This window comes from Pelodiscus sinensis, chromosome 11 (genome assembly GCF_049634645.1).
Source record: "Pelodiscus sinensis isolate JC-2024 chromosome 11, ASM4963464v1, whole genome shotgun sequence".
In the NCBI taxonomy this organism is placed as follows: Eukaryota; Metazoa; Chordata; order Testudines; family Trionychidae; genus Pelodiscus; species Pelodiscus sinensis.
Genome location: NC_134721.1, coordinates 25,708,769 through 25,726,764, shown reverse-complemented (window position 1 = coordinate 25,726,764; position 17,996 = coordinate 25,708,769). Strand labels below are relative to the sequence as shown.

Genomic DNA, 17,996 nt, shown 5'->3' with positions numbered 1-17,996 from the left:
CTCTCCTTCCTGGCTGCTGCTCTTATACTGCTGCTAGTGGGTCCTGTCCTTGAGGGGACACAGCCGTCCTCCATCTCCTAAGTGATGTGGCTCTGCCCATGTGTCCTTTCCGTGACCAGCTTGGCTCCAGGCATTCCCGCTCCCCAGGCTGCTCCAATTAGCACCTTCCCTGGCTATAGAGGATCAGCCCCCACAGTGGAAATTTGCCCCTGTTGCCCCTTGGTTCCTGTGTGTGCATCATTCTCCCCCTCCCTGTCTGCACACTGTGTGCGACTGGGTCTCTCACCCATGTACACGTGGCCCGACCCTCGCTAGCAGTGCACACACGAGCCAGCTCCTCGGAGGTTGCTCCTGGTGTGGTGCTGAGCTGTATCTTGGCTTGTGGTTTCCTTGCCAGGTGCCCTGAGCTGTGAGTGCACCACGGCCTCTGCGCATTGTTACAGGGAGCGCTCCCTTTAACCCCGTGTGTTTCCTCTTGCAGGGTGCGAAAGGCGAGCGAGGGGAGCGGGTAAGTGACCTTCCTCTTTGCCTGATTTTTTCCCTCTGTGTGCTGCACTCTGGGGGCTGAGGCATGCAGAGCTGACAGGCCGGGATGCTCAGCAGCACCTGCCCCGCTATGTCAGTGGGTGAGTCCTGCAACGCTGTGGCAGGGCTACAGAGGGTCAGCCCTGTGGGAGCTGCAGCCAGTTAGCCGCAGGGCGGACTAAGATTCACTCCTCTGGGTTGGTTGACTGTGCTCGGGTGCAGAGTCAGCTCATGGGGCCAGCAGGGCATAGCTGGGGGAGGGGGTAGGAGGAGTGTGATGTGATGTCTGAGCTTCCTGTGTCTGTCTCTTTAGGGCCTGCCAGGACTGATTGATGGGGAACCTCTCAGAGGAGAGCCAGGTGCCCCGGTGAGTACCCCCCACCATGACTGGCTGGGAGAGGAGATGCACAGGGGAGCGTGGTGGCTGGGGAGCATGACGGGTGGGAATGGGGTAAGGGTGACTGAGGGGCTGTGGTGCATGGGAAGAGGGTTGGAAGGGGCAGAAAAAGGCTCCATAGAAAGGGGAACGGCCCTTGCTAGAGGTGCGAAGTGTAACCCTTGTGCTGTGGCTGGATTCCCATGAACGCCAGGCCTGGGCTGCCCCGTGTTACTCAGGGCTGGTCTCCATGCTGCTCACGTTGGTCTCAGCTCGTTCTTTCTCTCTCGTTCCTCAGGGCTTGCCTGGCAACCCTGGTGATCCGGGCCCCCGGGGACCTGCTGGGCCACCAGGACAGAAAGGAGACAAGGTAAGAGAGGGGCTGAGGTGAGAGGCTGGGGCTGCAGAAGACCCCAGGCTGTGTTAGTGCAGGATCCGCTGCTGTCCCCACACCCCAATCCACTGTGAGATTGTGCAGAAGGGGGACCAGAGCCCAGAGGCACTTGAGGCCGTGAGCCAGGGCAATGCACGCATGGTAGGAGGCCTTGCTGTGGTTTGTAATCGCCTCATTTCCCTGCTAGCCTGGAGGAGCAGGGCCATTTGGGCAGCCTGGGCTCAGAGAGCCATCCTCACTGGCTCCCATCCCCATGAGTTAGCTGCAATTGTCTGTGCTGGGCACTTCCTTTGCTCTTTGTCCCCAGGGCGATGGGGAAGAAGGTTTTCCAGGGCCACCGGGTCGGCCAGGGGACCCAGGAGATCGGGTGAGTCCCCTAAGAGGAGGTAAGCCACGCCCTGGTGCAATGAGCCCCGCTGGCACAGAGCACCCTACAGGCCCATGGGACCTGAAGTAGCAGACCCCTGAGTGCGGGGCAGGGCTCGGAGCTGGGAAAGGCCAGTCTGACCTGCGAATCCGTGCCCCAAGCAGGGCAGAAGAGAACCTCTGCATCAGAGCCTGCGTGAGACCCACTGGGCCAGGGCTCTGCTCTGTTGCCTGTCTCCCAGCCCCAGCCCTGCCTCTCCCTTGCTGGATGGCAGGCCCTGCCCTGGGGGGAGGAGCTCATGCTCTGGGGGCAGCCCGCTCAGCCAGGAGCCTCCCCTGTCAGCTCTGGGGCAGTGGCCTTCTGGCTGGGATGTGCCTAGAGCAGGTGCTGCGCTGGCAGGGCTCAGACCACGGGCAGTGAGGCCTGAGCAGGAAATAGCCCTCTGAGCATAGGCAGCCTGAGGAGGCCGGAGGCTGCGCTGCGAGCGTGGGGCTGGATGGGTCCTGGAGTCCAGCCGTGACAACACACCTCAGCGGGCTTGGCCAGGGTCTCGCTGGCGGAGGTGTAATGCTCCTGATTTCCTTTCCTAGGGCCCGAGAGGACCTGTAGGTGAACCAGGAAGCAAGGTGGGTCTCAGGAGGCCTCCCTGCTGGCGGCAGAGTTGGGATCTGTAGGCGGGGCGCTCGGTTCTGCCAGTCCTGTGCTCTGTGACCTTGGGCAGCCCCATCTCCTCCCTTCTGGTCCTGTAAATGGGGGAGGCTGTGTGTTTCCCTGGGGCTGTGGGATAGCATGCCCTGAGATCCCCAGCGAGCGGTGCTGAGCGTGAATTGTAAGAACACAGGCAGCCTGTCCTGTCACACAGACACCTGGACTCTCTGTGGGGGAGCTGGGGGATGGGTCGCAGCCCCGATGCCTGGCTCTTCGGTGCGTGGCCGGAAACCCTCTGTCTGTGATGGCCGAGGGGCAGTCTGGGATGGCGCAGGGCAGCTCACAGGGGGAAAGTTAGAGGGAGCCAATGAGCTTCTAAGGCCACAAGCCAGTTTGGCAATCCTGTGCCTGGGGGAAGGGCAGGGCAGCACAAATGAGGAGCTGCTGTGCCCCACAGCTTGTGGGGTCTCCCCAGGAGGCATCTGCTGGCTGCTCAACCACTTGCCTCTTGGAAGCTCCAGGATGAAAAGGGGCCGAGGCCTCTGGTGCCCCAGGACTCCTCTCGGCTGGGTCCCATCCCGAGCGTGGTCCCAGCATCTGCCCGCACTGATGCTCTTGTCTCTCTTGTGACAGGGTGACCGAGGACAGCCGGGAGAGCTGGGAGAAGCAGGGGAGAAGGTGAGAGCTTGCTGGAGCCCGGGACTGGGCTGTGGGCACTGGGTACATAAGGCCTGGCTCATGGCCCTCGGGGCAGTGCTGTTGAGTCACGACCTCCCGTCCGACCCAGAGGAGAGCTTGGGACCAAGCAGATGACCTGTCGCTGCTGGAGCAGGCTCCACACACAAGACTCCCGAGCTGAGGCTGGCTGCTCCTCCCATCTCCCAAGGGTGCTCTCTTTGCACAGGAAACTGGGCTCTGCAGCCTGTACCCCTGGGTCTTCCCTGCCCCCTGCCTCTTTCAGCTGCTCCAAGCCAAAGTTCTGCCCCAGAAAAGATGGGGAAAATCAGAGCCCTGAACAGGAGAGCAGCTTGTCCCCAGGCAGGGAGAACACCCCAGGCTGGGATTTCCCTGTGACCATCACCGTCAGCTAGCAGCCTGCCCCGGGAGGCGCTCGCAGTCTGCCAGCGCGCTAGAGATGCGGACAGACTGGATGTGCATTGCTGGGCCCTCGCTTGGGCAGGACCGTGCTCAGGGCTGTGGCCCTGTAGCATAGAATCCCTGCAGGGGGCTCTATAGGAGGTAGATGCTCTGCCCTAGTCTGTTTTGACTGGGACTCCAAAGCGGATGCCCATTCGGCTGCTGGGGAGCTCTGCAGCAGGCAGGGTTATCCAAGGGGCCCCGGCAAGCGTGAGCCCAGCTGAAATGCCCTTTCTTGTTTCTGTTTCCTCTGCAGGGCGATCGCGGACCCCCTGGGCCGGAAGGGCAGAAGGTCGGTTGGCTCATAGCTAAGGGCTCGTGATTGCTGGGGACTGGATAGTAGGCACAACGGCCCTGGCCAGGGAAGTGGGGTCAGCCTTGTGGCCCTTATCGGCATATGAGAGACAGCATCTGGTTGGGGCGGCGGCTCTTCTGTTGGGCCAATGCAGTGGGCCCTTGCCCTTGCTCTCTATGCTTCCCCGGCGCTTTTGCACAACCGATAGAGTTCCCTTCCTCCAAACTCCCCCACGAGCTGCAGCTCCTGAGTGCTGCCAGGGACTTAGATCGAGCAGTGCATGTGATCCCAGCCCAGGAATGGCTGGGGCTGGGGCAGAGACCTAGGGGAGGTGGGGGAGGCTGAGCAAGGCGATTGCCCTCGGAGCAGGCTGGCTCCGGTTGGGCTGCGCGGGTGCGTCGGTCCTTCCTCAAGTGTGCACTGAGCCCGTCCTGCTTCCTCTCACACCTTCTCTCCTGTTTCAGGGGGAGCTGGGAGCCCCAGGCCGCCTGGGCCCAACGGGCAGAGAGGTGAGTGTGGGAGACCCACCGAGCCCAGGTGAAACGTGGTAGTGCCAGCCCCACATGGCTGAAGAGCCAGGCAGGCGTGTTCCGGTTCCGAGAAGCCTGCTGCAGCGCCCCCTGCTGACCCAGCACAGCGTTCTTCTCTCTGCCCCTCCGTGGAGCTTGCCAGGCCCAAGGGATGCATGGAGGCGATAAAGGGCCAGAAATGACTGTGGGAACCTCCTGTAACTGTCCTGTTGAGTCAGAGAGAGAGTTTGGTGGGTGGGAATCCTCCCTTCAGCTCCTAAGCAACGAGCCCCAGCAGGAACTGGCCTGGAATCCCCATCCAGGGTTCCTGGGCAGTCTGGCTTTGGCCTGGGGCGAGAGTCTGTGTGGGGGCTGGCACTCTCTGCATGGACAGAGGAGGGCACCACCAGTTCTCTCATGGGTTCTCTTGTCTCTCTAATCCCAACAGGGATTGCCAGGACCGGCCGGCCCACGAGGGGAGAAGGTAGGGACCCTTCGGTATAGCCTGTGTCCTGCCTGCTTGCTGGGCCCTCAGCCGGCTCTCGGGCTGAGCCGAGCATTTGTGGGGCATCCGGGGAGTGAGAGATGATCATGCCCACTGCACTCATTTCCCCCCATCTCCCACCAGCGCTCCTACCTCGCAGAGTTCTTTCCTCTGTGTCTTCTCTGGGCCTGTGCATCCCTAGTGCTGACATGGTCAATGTCCCTCCCGCAGGTCTGGGCCTCGGGGCCAGAAACCCTGGGCCTAAATGTAGAAAATACAGTCATTGTCCTTAATGCAACAGACAAGGGGTCAGCTACTACCCTGCTGCCCCTCTGCATTCATCACTGACCTGTGGTGGGTGTCGGGGGGCTGAGTGAGCACTGGAGGAGGAGTCAAGGCTCTAGGCCTCTCAGAGAGAAGTGCTGGGAATCTCTGCTGGTGGGCTGGGCTGTTGGATCTAGGAGGAGCTCCTAGGAAAAATAATATTCCCCAGGTGGCTCTTTCTAGAGCAGGGGTCTTCCCTGTGTGCCTTGTGCCGCCTGTGCTCACTGGGCACAAAGAATGGGACCATTGGTGCTCTGCCACTCCTCTGGGACAGTAGCACTCTGCTAGCCAGTGTCACTGCCTGGGACTCCGGCACCGCGGGGCCCGTGGGCCTGGGTTCCCAACGCTGCAGGGGAAGGGGAATCCTTGTGCTCTTTGGATCTGTATGTTAAAGTCTTTGTGCCCTTGGGGGAGAGGGATCAATAACGCAGCCCTCCAGGCTGTTGCCACACCCCTTGGGAATCTCCTTGTGATGGTAATGCCCAAACACTGGCAGCTGGGTCCCTTGCTGCCCAATGGGAAGTGTGGCCTGCAGCGCTCAGCCAGGAGCAGAGGCTGGTGCGCTCACCAGCAGGAATGAGCCACGCTGGCAGAGAAGCTGAAAGAAGTTTGATTTCCTTTGAGGGCCGCCTCGTCCTGAGAAACCCTCAGCACGTGGGGCTCCCTGATGCCTTTCCCACGCTCCCAGGGCTCTGGAGAAGGCTGTGCCCCCTGGGTGGGGTGGCTGACCCCTGGCCTTTGTTGTTCTCTCCTACAGGGGGATCAAGGTGCTCCTGGGGAACCTGGAAAGTCGGTAAGTGGCCTCCTGTCTGCCAGGCAGGAACTGCATTCCCTAGGGCCAGGGTGTTATGGGGCTCCTAGCACCCAGGGTGGGAACTGACTCTCCAAGGGGCAGGAAAGAGCCCCAGCTTTGGTGCTGGCAGGAAGATTGGTGCAGAGATAAGTCACTGCAGGGAGTAGGATCCTCCCGCACCCTCCCCAACCATTGGGGTTCTGTTGCCATCAGCCTTCAGTGCTGCCCTCTGCCAGTGATGGGCCGAAGGCTGTCTGGGGATACGGGGGGCCAAGGGGACGTGCTCCCTGGGTGGCTGCAAGAAGTAGCAGTTCCCATGGAAGAAGGCAGGGCTCTCTCCGGGTGACCTAGCCTGTGGGGAGCGGTGCACAGGTTTCACTGGTTTCTCTCCTTGTGTTTCTCCTCCAGGCTTCCAGTGTCTCTGGAGTCAAAGGAGAGAAGGTAACTGAAAATTGCCCTGTGCCCAGCTAGGGGTGGTAGCATGTGCGGGGCCTGGCTACTTTTGCACACCTATAGTTTGCAAGATGCACCTGACCAGTGGCCCTGTGTGTTAGGGCAGAGGGCAGCCACGGGGCATGGGCCTGTGGTGTGACGGTGGCTGATGTGACCCAGGAAGTAGGCAGGGCTGGCAAGAGATCTTGGAGGAAGGATGTGGCTGCTCTGTAACCTGGGGGGTCCCCTTGCGCTGTGATGTGTGATTCCCACTGACTCACCCAAATGTGTATTAACCCAGACACCTAGGCTCAGCCTGAGGAGATAACAGGGGATTCCCAGAGGGAGAGACAAAGGGAGAGAGGCTGAGACCACCACCAGGTTTCGGGGGGAAGGGGCAGTTGCTGGCTGGGAAACATGAAGGAAGCAGCCTTAGCTGAGGGTCTAGTGATGACAATGGACCCCCTAATCCAAGGGGTCTGAGGCATCCTGGCCTTGACTCCTGAAACCACATCACGTCTGTGCTGTGCTGTATCCTGGAGGAGCAATAAACCCTTTCTATACTACTGGTTGGCGGAGTCTCATGTTGCTGCAGACGGGGTGCAGGATTGGGGGGTGCCCGACGGGCCGCCACAGAGGGAACAGCTGCATGTTGATTCTGCTCCATGGGCCAGGGTTTCTGATTAGGATGGTGCATGCCCTCAACACACAGGGGATGCCCACAGGTTGAGGGGAGAGCTTAAGGCAGCCCACCATAGGGATGTTAGTGAGTAGTCAACTACGCGCTTTCCACACACACACCCACTGCTGCCTCTGGATGAGAAGAGGGTGATAGGGGAGGCTACTCCAGCAGCAGCCCCTGTCTGCGGGAGTCCCAGCGGGGAGCTGGACCCCCCCGCGGACAGGGGCTGCTGCTGCCGAGCAGCCCCTATTCATGGTGGCTGGGGCTGGCTACATGCAGGGGCTGGTCCCGCAGCAGCCCCAGGCTATAGCCGCCATGAAGAGGCTTGCTGCACTTGGCATAAGCCAGGACCGAGGAGTCCTGGCTCGCTCTGGTCCGGGATGCTGTGCCTCTGCATTTTAAATGGGTCTCGGAGCCAGCGCGAGCCAGGACTGCTAACCTTGCTGCGGCTCTGCAGAGCGGCCCTGATTGACTAATCATGCAGTCAATATAAATAGCCACAATTTAACATCCTTAGTCCATTATCTGATCTGTCTGATAGCTGGGGAGAGAACACGCCTCCCTTAGACCCTGTGTTCTCCTCCATCTCTCTCTCCGTTCAGTGTCTCCCGTGTTCCCCCTGCCTTGCCTTGCCTTGCCTTCTCTGCGGCAGCTCCCAGGCCTCAGGGCCTCATTCCCACTCCCGTCCCCTTTTGTCTGCTAAAACGAGCAGCCCAGCCGTGAAAGAGTTGAAGTTGGTGCTCACATGACTTGCTGCTGCAGTGGGATGGGCAGGGGAGCCCACCCCTCGGGGGCAGGCTCACTGCAGGCCCATGCAGTGGTCAGTGCCACTCAGGACTGGGAGGCTCTCTGTGCCTGGGAGGGCTGGAAATCTATTTCTTGTCACAAAATCCAGGACCAAACAGGCCGGAGCCCCCACACGCAGGAGCAGGGGCCTTTGGCTTTGCTGGGAGCAGCGTGGGAACTTGGCTCTGTTAGCGCCCCAGGCACGTTCCTTCCAACCCCACCGCTCCTGGCTCCATGTCACTGGCCCGTCCAACTGGCTCCTTTCAGCGTCATCCCATCCCCATCCCTGGGAAGCAAGGGAGCAGCTCTGTCTCGCCCACGAGGGGAAAGGCCCGAGTTGGGATCCCGAGGGAATCCGCTCTGCCTGGCTAATGGTGTTTCTTTCATTCAGGGTGACAGAGGCCCAGCAGGAGCAGAGGGGGCCCCCGGTCCCAGGGGAGAGGCGGGAAATAAAGGAGACCGCGTGAGTATGATTCAGGCCATTGGAGGCATCGTGCTGGGTCCCGGTGCAGCCAGGAGCTCTGACAGGCAGGGAGCTCAGCAGGGGCCCAGTTGTAAAGCCATCTCCTGTCCCCTCTGAGGCCAGGACTCAGGGCCACCTCGTAGCCTGCTCGGGGGGTAGGGACGCTGCTGGGAGCGGAGACCAGAGCAGCTCTTGGCACTGGAGAGGGTCAGTTGCTCTGGGACAAGGCTCTTGTAGCTGGGTAGGAGAGAGGGTCTCTGCCTCCGGAGCTGTGAGATCCTGGACAGTCTCCAGCTCAACGGCTGCTCTGGGTGAGCCAGCCCCTCAGTGCACCATGGCGTGGGGGCTCTTCAGGAGTGACTCTGAAAGCTGGGCCTGTGCTTGGGGCTCCCTCCTCCCGATGCACCCGTGTGGCTCCCTGCGCTGGGAGATGGAATCTGTCTCTCCCCATGCAGGCCAGAGCCACCCTCCTCCCCGTCCCGGTGTAACTGTGCTGGGGCAGGCAGCGAGAACCACAGCATGGCCGGGGGCAGCCTGGAAAGGGCTTGTCCTGCCCTCCTCACTCTGACCTGCTTTTCTTTTTGTCACAGGGTGCCCCTGGATTGAGTGTCCCTGGCCCCCCCGGCCCCAAAGGAGAGCAGGGCGAGAGGGTGAGTCTTGCCTGCCTACCTTGTGGCTGCATCCCCCAGCTGGCTGTGCCCAGCGTCTAGCCCAGGTGTCTTCAGGGCCATGGGGCTGGGCTCCCACTCATCTCTGTCCCGGGGGTTACGTCCCTGGGGATTGCTCAGTTCTGCCCTTTGGGCCAGGTTTACGGGGGTGGCACCGATCAGCCCGGGGCTGTGCCCCTCTCTCCCTCATAGTGGTGGGTGAAGGGCCGGCGAGCCAGTGGTAAATATGAAAGTGGCATATGTGAGCCCATCTCTGCACGGGGCAATGGGGGAACTCACCTATTCTCGGGGTGGAGGAGTTCACACCTGTGCAAGAAAGGGCCCCATCCAGCATCTTCCTGGAGGGGTCCTGGAGCTGCTTCAGCCCACGAGCAGTCCCCAAGGCTGCTCCATGTCCCGCAGCCTCCCCTGAGACCATGTCCAGTGGGGGTAGCACAGACCCTGCAGGGAACCAGCTCACCAATAACAACCTCTCTCTTTCTGGACAACCAGGGGATTGTTGGCCTCGCGGGCAAGAGTGGCCCCAAGGTAATGGCTCTTTGGGGTGAAGAGGGGTGTAGGGAGGGGCTCCCCTGCCTGGCTGCCCTGGGGGCCGTGTTGTATGTGTGCACTGGGCTCCTCAATATGTGTGGAGAGGGGTCCCTTTTCTTATTGCGCCATTTGCATGGGTGCTTTGTTGTGGGGGGGCCTCCTGCCCTGCACCTGTGGGTGCTGTGTTGTGTGAGGGGGAGGAGAGGCCCCCCTTGGCATTTGCTGTTTATGTGGCAGGGTGGGGGGACTCACTGGTTGCTGGGGGGGTCGATTTGGGGTGCTGCTCTTGTTCTACAGGGGCTGGGTTGTAACCAGCTGGCTGTTCACTGACTCACCCTCTCCTCTCCCTGCTGTGCTTTTTCTCTTGCCTAGGGTGACCCAGGGGAGCCTGGTGAGAAGGGGGAGCTGGGGAGACCCGGAGCTCCAGGGCAGATGGGCCTGCGAGGGAAGGAGGTAACGTTGCAGTGTCCTGGGTGCTTGGCAGGGTGCTCATGGGCAGGCAGGCAGCGCTCTTGGGCCTACAGTTCTGGCTGTTGCCTCGGACAGTTCCTGCTGGTGGAGAGCCTGTTTCTGGCCATGGTGATTTTACAACACTGTGGGGTTTTCATGGAGACCCTGTGCCAGATTGTCATGACAACATCAACAGGCAATTTTTGATAGGGGGTCCAAGAGGTACTTGAGGGGGCTGTGTGCAATGAAGGTGTGTTCCTAGGGGGTGTACTGAGTGGAGGTGTGTTCAGGAGGGTGGCAAGGGCTGGGTAGACTGGAGGTGTGTTCAAGGAGGTGATGGGGGCTGGGTAGACAGGAAGTGTGTTCAGGCAGGGGTTGGGGGCTGAGTGGAGTGGAGGTATTTAGGGTGCTGAGTTTGCACTGAGCGGCTGTGTCTGGGTTTTGTTGGTCAGAGAAGGTAACTGGTGACTCTTTTCTCCTCTGTGCCTGGCTCATGTGTGCTGCAGGGTGAACGTGGTGAGAAAGGGGACGAGGGAGCCCCGGTAAGTGATTGTCTTTTACGTTGTAGCAGTTCTCCTCCCTGGCTTGGCTGTTCCCTTTGCAAAATTCTCTGTCACTTTACAGACTCTAGGGTTCTCTGAGCCGTTCCTAGGGCTCAGGCGTAACTTTTTCACTCCACAGGTGTGCAGGGTCTTTTACCAGTGAAAGAGCTTTACACCGTAATATCCTATTTAACCTCTCTTTATTAACAATCCCCAAGCCCAGAATGCATGCGCTACACATGCAATGCTCACCCCCCCCAATAAGACAGTTGAACTTTCCTTGACGGTCAGACCAGGTCCATCTGGGGGGCTCCGGTTTTTGCACAGTGTGATTGGCGCAGGGTTGAGGTCTGACAGCTTGGATCTTGGAGCTGTGTCCTGGAGCTGGTTACCAAAGAACTTCTTTTGCACAGTGAAACTCGAGTCCTGTTTAGCTATGTCTTAACCAATTATTCTACTAAAATTTGACTCACCAATCCTAAGCATATTGTAACGTAATTCTCTAACCAATTATATCTCACCACTGTAATTGATTTACACCTAGCAAAATTAATTATACAGCAGCCAGTAGCAATTAAAGAGCCAGACAAACAAAAGGGAAGTGGGGACCATGATAACAGAACAATAAAGACATGAGGATTTCACAATGGCAACCACTGATGAGTAGTTTCTTGCCAGACAGAATGCTGTCAAACTGTCTTTAACCATCTTGAAGAGCTATTTCTTTATCTGGTGATATTTAGTGCCCTTAGGAGTGCGTCTCCTTAACAGCCTGACATTACACTATTTCCGTGTACTTTAGACAGAATGTGAGGGCGTGGCTCTCTACTTCTCAGCTAATGGCTGTTGCTCTTTCAATGTGGATGCAGCCAACGGCCTTGGGCTTTAGGCCTTACAATATGGTTACAGGCCTTGCAATATGGTGACAGAAAAAGGCCGTAGCTTTACATGGCCACACTTGGCATCTCCTGCTATTCTCTTAGGGCACGTCTACCCTGCAGCATTATTTCGAAATAACTGATGATGTGTGCGTCTACACAGCAAGCTGTTAATTTGAAATTATTTTGAGATGGAAGACTTCTTACTCTGACTCCTGTAACCCCCATTTCATGAGGAGTGAGGGAAGTCGAAGGAGGAGTGTTCTTCCTTTGCCTTCCTGCTGTGTAGACAGCGCCAAAAGCCGAATTAAGCTATTTCAACTTCTGCTACTCAGTCAACATAGCTGAAGTTACGTATCTTAATTTGATTTTTGCCCTGCAGTGTAGACATGCCTTTACTTCCCTCTTTCCTCCTCAGGGAGAGTTGGGGCAGCCTGGCAAACCTGGAGACAGGGGCCCCCGGGTAAGTGAGGGGGTGGGAGGGCTGTATCCGGTGGGATGGCAGGGCGTGGGGGAGATCACAGGACAGGCTGCATATGGAATGCACAGGCAGCCGGGTTTGCTGTGATCGAGTAGGGACGTGGGGATGGGACAAAGTGTTGCCCCTCTATAGGACTCTGTGCTGTTGTGCTCCCCTGAGCTCATGTGTGGGGGAGCTGTAGAATGGGCCCAGCTGAGCCTTGTGTGCTGCCTGGGGTGAGAGCAGGAGACAGACCAATTGGGGCGATCCCCAGAAGGCAGAGTCTGGGGGGAAGGATGTTACTGTGGGATTTGAAGGGCGACTGTCCCTTGCCCCTGTCCCGGGCTGAATTCCAGCTGTTGTAACTGCACAGCACCATCACTGCGTGTCTAAGGGGCCTCGGCCTGGCCTCTGCTCTATAACCACTCAGAGCTGTGTGCTCCAGCTCCTCCCCAGCCCTCTTCCTTGGGTCTGGGCTCCCGCCTCTGCTCACACCAGCACAGGGGACACCATAGTGCTGTGGACCGGCTGCCTCACCTGCTGTTTCTCCACCAGGGCCTACCAGGAAACCGTGGCCTCCCCGGGGAGAAGGGTGACCAGGGAGACCCAGGCGAAGATGGCAGAAATGTAGGTGACTGACTTGCAGCCAGCCCCTTCTCCAGCAGCCAGCTGCCTGACCCCTCCCTTCACTGTGTCCCTTCTCTCTTGGCAGGGCAGCCCTGGAGTGCCAGGGGCTAAGGGTGACCGTGGGGAACCGGTGAGTAAATGTACCCGCTTTGGCTCCGCTTTACACCCCCAGCCAGACCCTTCTCCTGGGGGCACTGTAGTATGGTGAGGCTGGGCTCCCCAATGTCACGCCCAGGGCTTCATCAGGGCATGGGGCACCACCAGGACCCATGTGCAATAGAAATCCAGGCATGTAGGGGAAGGTCAGGGTGTCTGTTGTACACTCTGCACACTCCCCGGCTCCTGTTGCACACTCATCATCTAGACACAGGTTTACCTGTACTTGTGCTGATCTGCCCCGGCCTTTGTGGTGCTACCGGTGCCTGGGCGTGTCCTGCTCGCCCTCACCCTGCCCAAGTATCTAAGCTCAGGCCCTGGTGACTGGGTTTGATGATCTTTCCCTTCTGGGCCTTGCTAAACCTGATGTCTTGCCCAGTCTCTAGCTGGCAGTGTCAGCAGAACCTAGAGATGCGCCAGGTCAGGGCAAGGGAGCAGCTGGCTACGGGAACGCCCGGGTTCTGTGCCGGGTGGAGCACAGCATGCAGTCTGTCTGCAGTATGTCTAAGGAGGTTTGGAGCCCAACCATGCTTGCTTAGGGGGCTTCCTCCCTCCCTCACCCCTCCAGAGATGCTGCTGTGTCTCAGGCTGCGTCTGTGCAGAGCTTCTGCAAGCCTCCATTAATGCTGGGCTCTCTCTCCTTCTCCTCAGGGGCTGGCTGGACCCCCAGGACGAATTGTAAGCTCAGCGTTTCTTTGCCCCACCTTGCTTGTGCTGGGTTTGTGCCCTGGGCCCTGGAGCATCTGACCCCTCTCTCTGCCCCACAGGTTGATTCGGGAGCTGGAGGAGGAATAGGAGAGAAAGGCGAGAAGGTAATACTGCCCTTGGGGCTCCTCCTTGCCTCATGGGGGCTGCCATGGGGTGGGAGCTGTGGAGCCGCCCCTCTCTGCAGGAGTGGGGCAGCCCCGCTGAGGGCCTCAGGCTGGGCTGTTGCCTAGCGCTCTGCCTGCTCTGGTACCACTTAGGACTCTGCAGTATGGACCATGCCTGCTCTGCAGAGATTGTCCTGGGACAGAACTGCTCCCCCCTCCCCTCCGCCGCCTGGAAGGGGCACGTGCACCTGGGCTTGGCTCCTGGCATGCACCTGGAGGAGGATACAGGAGAGTGTGGGAGCAGCCACTGCAGGTCCACTGGCCAGCAAACTCTGGAATCTGCTCTGACTGGCTGTTTCCATTTCAGGGGGATCCGGGGGATCCCGGAGAGGACGGGATGAAGGGCGCAAAGGGCGAGGCTGGGTTACCTGGAGAGAGGGTAGGTGCCAGGGCATGGGCGTGTCTGACGTGGGAGGTGTGGCTTAGACGCGAAAGCCCCTACAAGCCAAGCTCTAAGGGAGGGTGTGTCGGAAGGCACTGGAGGCTGGGTGTGGTTCCTGGGAGCACACAAGGGCGGCCGTCCCACAGGCAAAGGATTCCCACCTTGGGAGTGGGGGAAGGGATGTGCCTGCCAGGGGAGCAGTGAGTGTGGGGACTCAGGGAGGCTGCATTGGGAGAGGTGTCTAGTGTGGGGAGAGGCCCATCGGGCTGTGTTTGGAGCATGGGGCACAGAAGCAGGGTGTCCCATGGCTGGGGGTGGTGCCCGTGTGGGGAGAGCTCACACAGGGAACTGGTTTGTGTCTTGGGTATCTCCGTGAGGCAGGGCAGGGTGATGAGTGATGGCGGAAAGTGGGCCCCAGCCATCTCCTCCTGACACTCCCATAGCAGAACTGTCTCCTTTCTTTTGCAGGGGATCGAAGGCCCCAGAGGCCCCCCTGGAGCTCGGGTGAGTTCCCATTTCTTTTCCTTTCTGTTGTTCCAGGGGGGTGCAGCACTTTCTCCCCCCTCCTCCTCCCCCACAAGTGCCAAGGAGCTTTGGCCGGCTCTGCCCCTTGCTCTGTGACCAGCCACGTTCTTTTCTGTTTCATACCCTGCAGGGTGACCCTGGGGACCGAGGCCCATCGGGAGAGAAGGTAAAAGCCTTGGTTCCATGTGAGATGCCAGGTCTTCCTGTGCCCAGCATGGGGTGGGCAGGAGGGTGTATTGGGGTGACTTGGGGGGGGGGAGTCCTTCGGTCGTACCATTTCTGTAAGTGGAGCTCTCAACAGTGGGCAAGGCCTCTTTGCCTTGTTCGTGGGGGAGGAGGGATACATTCCCTGTGCCCACAGTCCCAAGAGAGGGGTCCAGAGTGCAACATGTCCATCTGCATGGGGCAGAGTGGGGCCTACAGTCCAAGTGCCCAGGGACTGGCCTGCATCGCTGTTGCAGGAGAGTGAGAGCCCCAGGCTGGGGAGAAGAGTGGTCTGGAAAGCAGAGCACAAGGATTCGGGGACTGGATTGGCTCAGAGGCTGCAGGGAGGGCGCAGAGCCCAGGTGGGGGCTGGGGGACAGCACTGCCAGTCCAGCAACCACGTTGCATGGAGGGCTGGCTGGTGAAGTGGCCTGGGAGCCAAGGCAGGTGGGGGTGAAGGGGGTTTGTCCCATTCTTGGGCAGCAGCCAAGTGTTGCCATGTTTGCTCAGGGAGGAGTCCCAGGCAGATGGGGAATTGACTGTAGCCCTGGTACCGTGTCAGTCACAGGCATGGCCATGCATGTTCCCACCCACTAGCACGCGTCCCTTTACGTGGTATGGAAAATACCAAAAGGGGAGGAGCTGGGCTGAGGAGGGATCTGCCTGGGGTCCTGCCACCCTGAGATGCCCTGACCCATCACTGACAGGGTCCTTATTGCCACCACTTCCAGTGTGCACCCTCCATTCCCCCGCTCATGCTGCTGCCTGCCCCGCTGGTGGGCTCTCGGGGGAGGTTGGAATGGGGGAGCCGCGGTGCGAAGCCTTCACTGCCTGGCTCTCTTTCAGGGGGACCGAGGCCCTCCGGGGCTGGATGGCCGGAACGGGTTGGACGGCAAACCTGGGCAAATGGGCCCTGCAGGGCAAAGAGTAAGTGTGGCCTGGCTGGGGGAATCCCATCCCCCTTGCATGAGGCTGCCCCTCGGAGGGCTATGGGGGAGGCTCTGTGTCCCTGAGCCGTGCAGTGCTCTGTGCTCCTTCCTGTCTGTGCCCCTCAGTGCCCGCTCCCAGGCTAGCCAAGGAGTGCTGCTGACTTTCCCTGGCTGGGTACTGCTCCCTTCCAGGGAGCCTAGAGACCCTCGTAGCCGAAGTGCCTGCGTGGTGGTGACCTCTCCTGCTTTCATGCTGTGAGGCGAGCCAGGCCTCTCTGGAACCCCCAGGGCAGCACCTTAACCGGGGAGGCCAGGCCCCAGCATCAGGCCTGAGCTCAGCCCCACTGATAATGGCCTGTCCTATTGTTTTTCTAGGGTGACCAAGGCAAGCAGGGTGACCCTGGACGAGATGTAAGTACAGAGCCCCTGATCCTGAGGGGTGTTGGTGGCACGAGGCAGGGAGCTTATCTGCTCCCCCCTTTCTCTGGGGCAGTATCTGAATAAGGCTGCAGCAATGGGCTCAGGAATCACCGCAGCAACGCACTGGTTCAGCTAGCTCTGTGCCCCACCTTCCTATCACAGGGTCTGTCCATCTCCATAGGCTTCCCCTGACCCTCCACTGAGGCTTTACCCTCAGAGCCCCAGGCCTGAGCTGTGTGGTCAAATCCTGAGCATGGTGGAGCTGCCCTGGGGGCCAGCTGAGCCTGGAGAGTCCCTGGCCCAAGGGCACTGCCTACCCCTGCAGTCACCGGTCCTCCTCTCCCTTCCTTGGTGAGCGGCTGCCTCTCGTATCAGCTGTGAGGAGGTGGAGCATGGTGTGACCCAGCTGGGATGTGCCTCTCACCTGATCTTCTATTGTTGCAGGGACTGCCAGGCTTACGAGGGGAGCAAGGCCCCCCAGGAGCTGTCGGCCCCCCCGGACCACTAGGCTTGACTGTAAGTAGTTTGGTTGATTGTTGTTGGCCATCCCTGATGACTGTTCTCTAGCACCTCCTCTGGCACCTCCCCCTGCTCTGGCAGGGCCCCAGATACCCCACACCCTGCCTTGCCCCCTTACCAGGCGCTTCCTTATGAGGTCACTCCTGTTTTCTGGCTGCCTCCCGTCCACAGTCCCCACTCACCCATATGTGCCTGCTCTGTGGGATATGACCCTGCCCCTCGCCACATTCCACGTGCTCTGGGAGGCCTCTTCCCAGGACTCATGCTGCCTCTTTGGCTCATCCTTTTGCCCAGAACAGCCTGACCCAAGTCTGATGTGAGACATACTCAGGCCTGCGGCTACTCTCCCAAAATTTCCTGATGTCCCAGGTAGGTTTAGGGCAGCCCTCAGATGTCAGCAGCTCCATTTGGCTCCTTGTTTGGTGTCTTGACCCTTCCTGTTACCCTTCAGTCTTACCCTGCAGGCATCTGCCTGCTGCTGTTGACTGTCGTGCCTCAGCTAATCACTCTCTGGGCACGGCTTCCTGACGGGGCAGGTGTCCTGACCCTGCCTCCTCTAGGAGCTGCTGCTGGGTGGTGCTATAGCATCAGGCTCCAGCCACCCTGGCACTCAGAGTGAGCCTAGGAGAGACTTGCTGCTGTCTTAGGTGCTTGGAGGGCCCCTCACTCTGCTAATAGCCTTTGCTTCCTTCCAGGGAAAACCTGGAGATGATGGCAAACCCGGCCCGAATGGGAAGAATGTGAGTAAGGGAGCCAGTCCCTGCTGGAGAAAGGCAGCTCTGGGCTCTGGCGGGCAGGGTCTCTAGGCCTGACTTGCACGGAGCTGCCTGGGCGAGAGGGAGCTGCCCTGGCAATGTGACTGCCAGTGACAATGTAGGGTCCCTGACACTGTACTGAATGCAGGCAGAAGGCCCCCGAGCATGGGCAGACTCTGCTGTCCCCCTTCCATGGGCAAGCCCTCAGTGTGCCAGGGCCTTCCACCGATGGGCTGTCACAGGGGCTTAGCAAAGGACTTCCCAAGTGCGGCTCCCCACGTGAGGAACCCCAGTGTACCATGGTAACCACCAGGGCCTGCCTGCTGTCCCAAAGCCTCACTAACCCTGCAGGAGCCTGGCTCCCTGCCTCATCTAAGGGCTGTGTGGTAGATGTCAGGAGAGCTGGGTGACCCAGGGGATGAATTGTGCTTCCCAGCATGGAGGTGCTGGTCTGACCTAGGATTTCTCCCACCACCTGCTCAGTGTCCAGCCCCTAGTGTGTGGGGCCTGTGTGGAACCGGGCTTTGACTATTGGTTTCTATCCTCCTAGGGAGAAGATGGGATCCCAGGAGAAGATGGGAGGAAGGTAACAAAATAAAGGGCCCCTCACCCCAGGCTAGACAGCTCCCTTTGCTAGCCAGGTCTGTGAGCAGCCTATCAGACAGGGAACCCCTGGGGACAGACTCCTGTGCTGCTTACAGATACCGCTCCATTGTGTCTGCCTGGCACCTCTCACCATGCGCTTCCTGTGGGAGCGGGAGCTGCCTCCTGGTGCCAGTGTGCAGCTCCTGGCTGCTCCAGCTCTGCTCACCCAGCAGGACGGGGTGGTGAGGTTGGGCCTGGTGTTACTGCAGCCCCAGCTC

General features: G+C 59.6%; 1 protein-coding gene across 3 annotated transcripts in view; it reads left to right on the top strand.

The window, feature by feature from the left end:
• The window catches only part of COL7A1 (collagen type VII alpha 1 chain), a 119,398-nt gene that overhangs the window by 44,781 nt on the left and 56,621 nt on the right, over nt 1-17,996 (top strand). For all 3 annotated transcript variants that reach the window (XM_075938832.1, XM_075938831.1, XM_075938830.1), the window contains exons 38-66: nt 482-508; nt 839-892; nt 1,200-1,271; nt 1,603-1,662; nt 2,253-2,288; nt 2,944-2,988; nt 3,704-3,739; nt 4,207-4,251; nt 4,700-4,735; nt 5,817-5,852; nt 6,261-6,293; nt 8,144-8,215; nt 8,806-8,865; nt 9,376-9,411; nt 9,787-9,867; nt 10,371-10,406; nt 11,703-11,747; nt 12,300-12,371; nt 12,457-12,501; nt 13,179-13,205; nt 13,295-13,339; nt 13,707-13,778; nt 14,250-14,285; nt 14,437-14,472; nt 15,357-15,437; nt 15,815-15,850; nt 16,304-16,375; nt 17,074-17,118; nt 17,684-17,719. In XM_075938832.1, the coding sequence (XP_075794947.1) occupies nt 482-508; nt 839-892; nt 1,200-1,271; nt 1,603-1,662; nt 2,253-2,288; nt 2,944-2,988; nt 3,704-3,739; nt 4,207-4,251; nt 4,700-4,735; nt 5,817-5,852; nt 6,261-6,293; nt 8,144-8,215; nt 8,806-8,865; nt 9,376-9,411; nt 9,787-9,867; nt 10,371-10,406; nt 11,703-11,747; nt 12,300-12,371; nt 12,457-12,501; nt 13,179-13,205; nt 13,295-13,339; nt 13,707-13,778; nt 14,250-14,285; nt 14,437-14,472; nt 15,357-15,437; nt 15,815-15,850; nt 16,304-16,375; nt 17,074-17,118; nt 17,684-17,719 (1,413 nt within the window). The remainder of the gene's footprint in view (nt 1-481; nt 509-838; nt 893-1,199; nt 1,272-1,602; nt 1,663-2,252; nt 2,289-2,943; nt 2,989-3,703; nt 3,740-4,206; nt 4,252-4,699; nt 4,736-5,816; nt 5,853-6,260; nt 6,294-8,143; nt 8,216-8,805; nt 8,866-9,375; nt 9,412-9,786; nt 9,868-10,370; nt 10,407-11,702; nt 11,748-12,299; nt 12,372-12,456; nt 12,502-13,178; nt 13,206-13,294; nt 13,340-13,706; nt 13,779-14,249; nt 14,286-14,436; nt 14,473-15,356; nt 15,438-15,814; nt 15,851-16,303; nt 16,376-17,073; nt 17,119-17,683; nt 17,720-17,996) is intronic.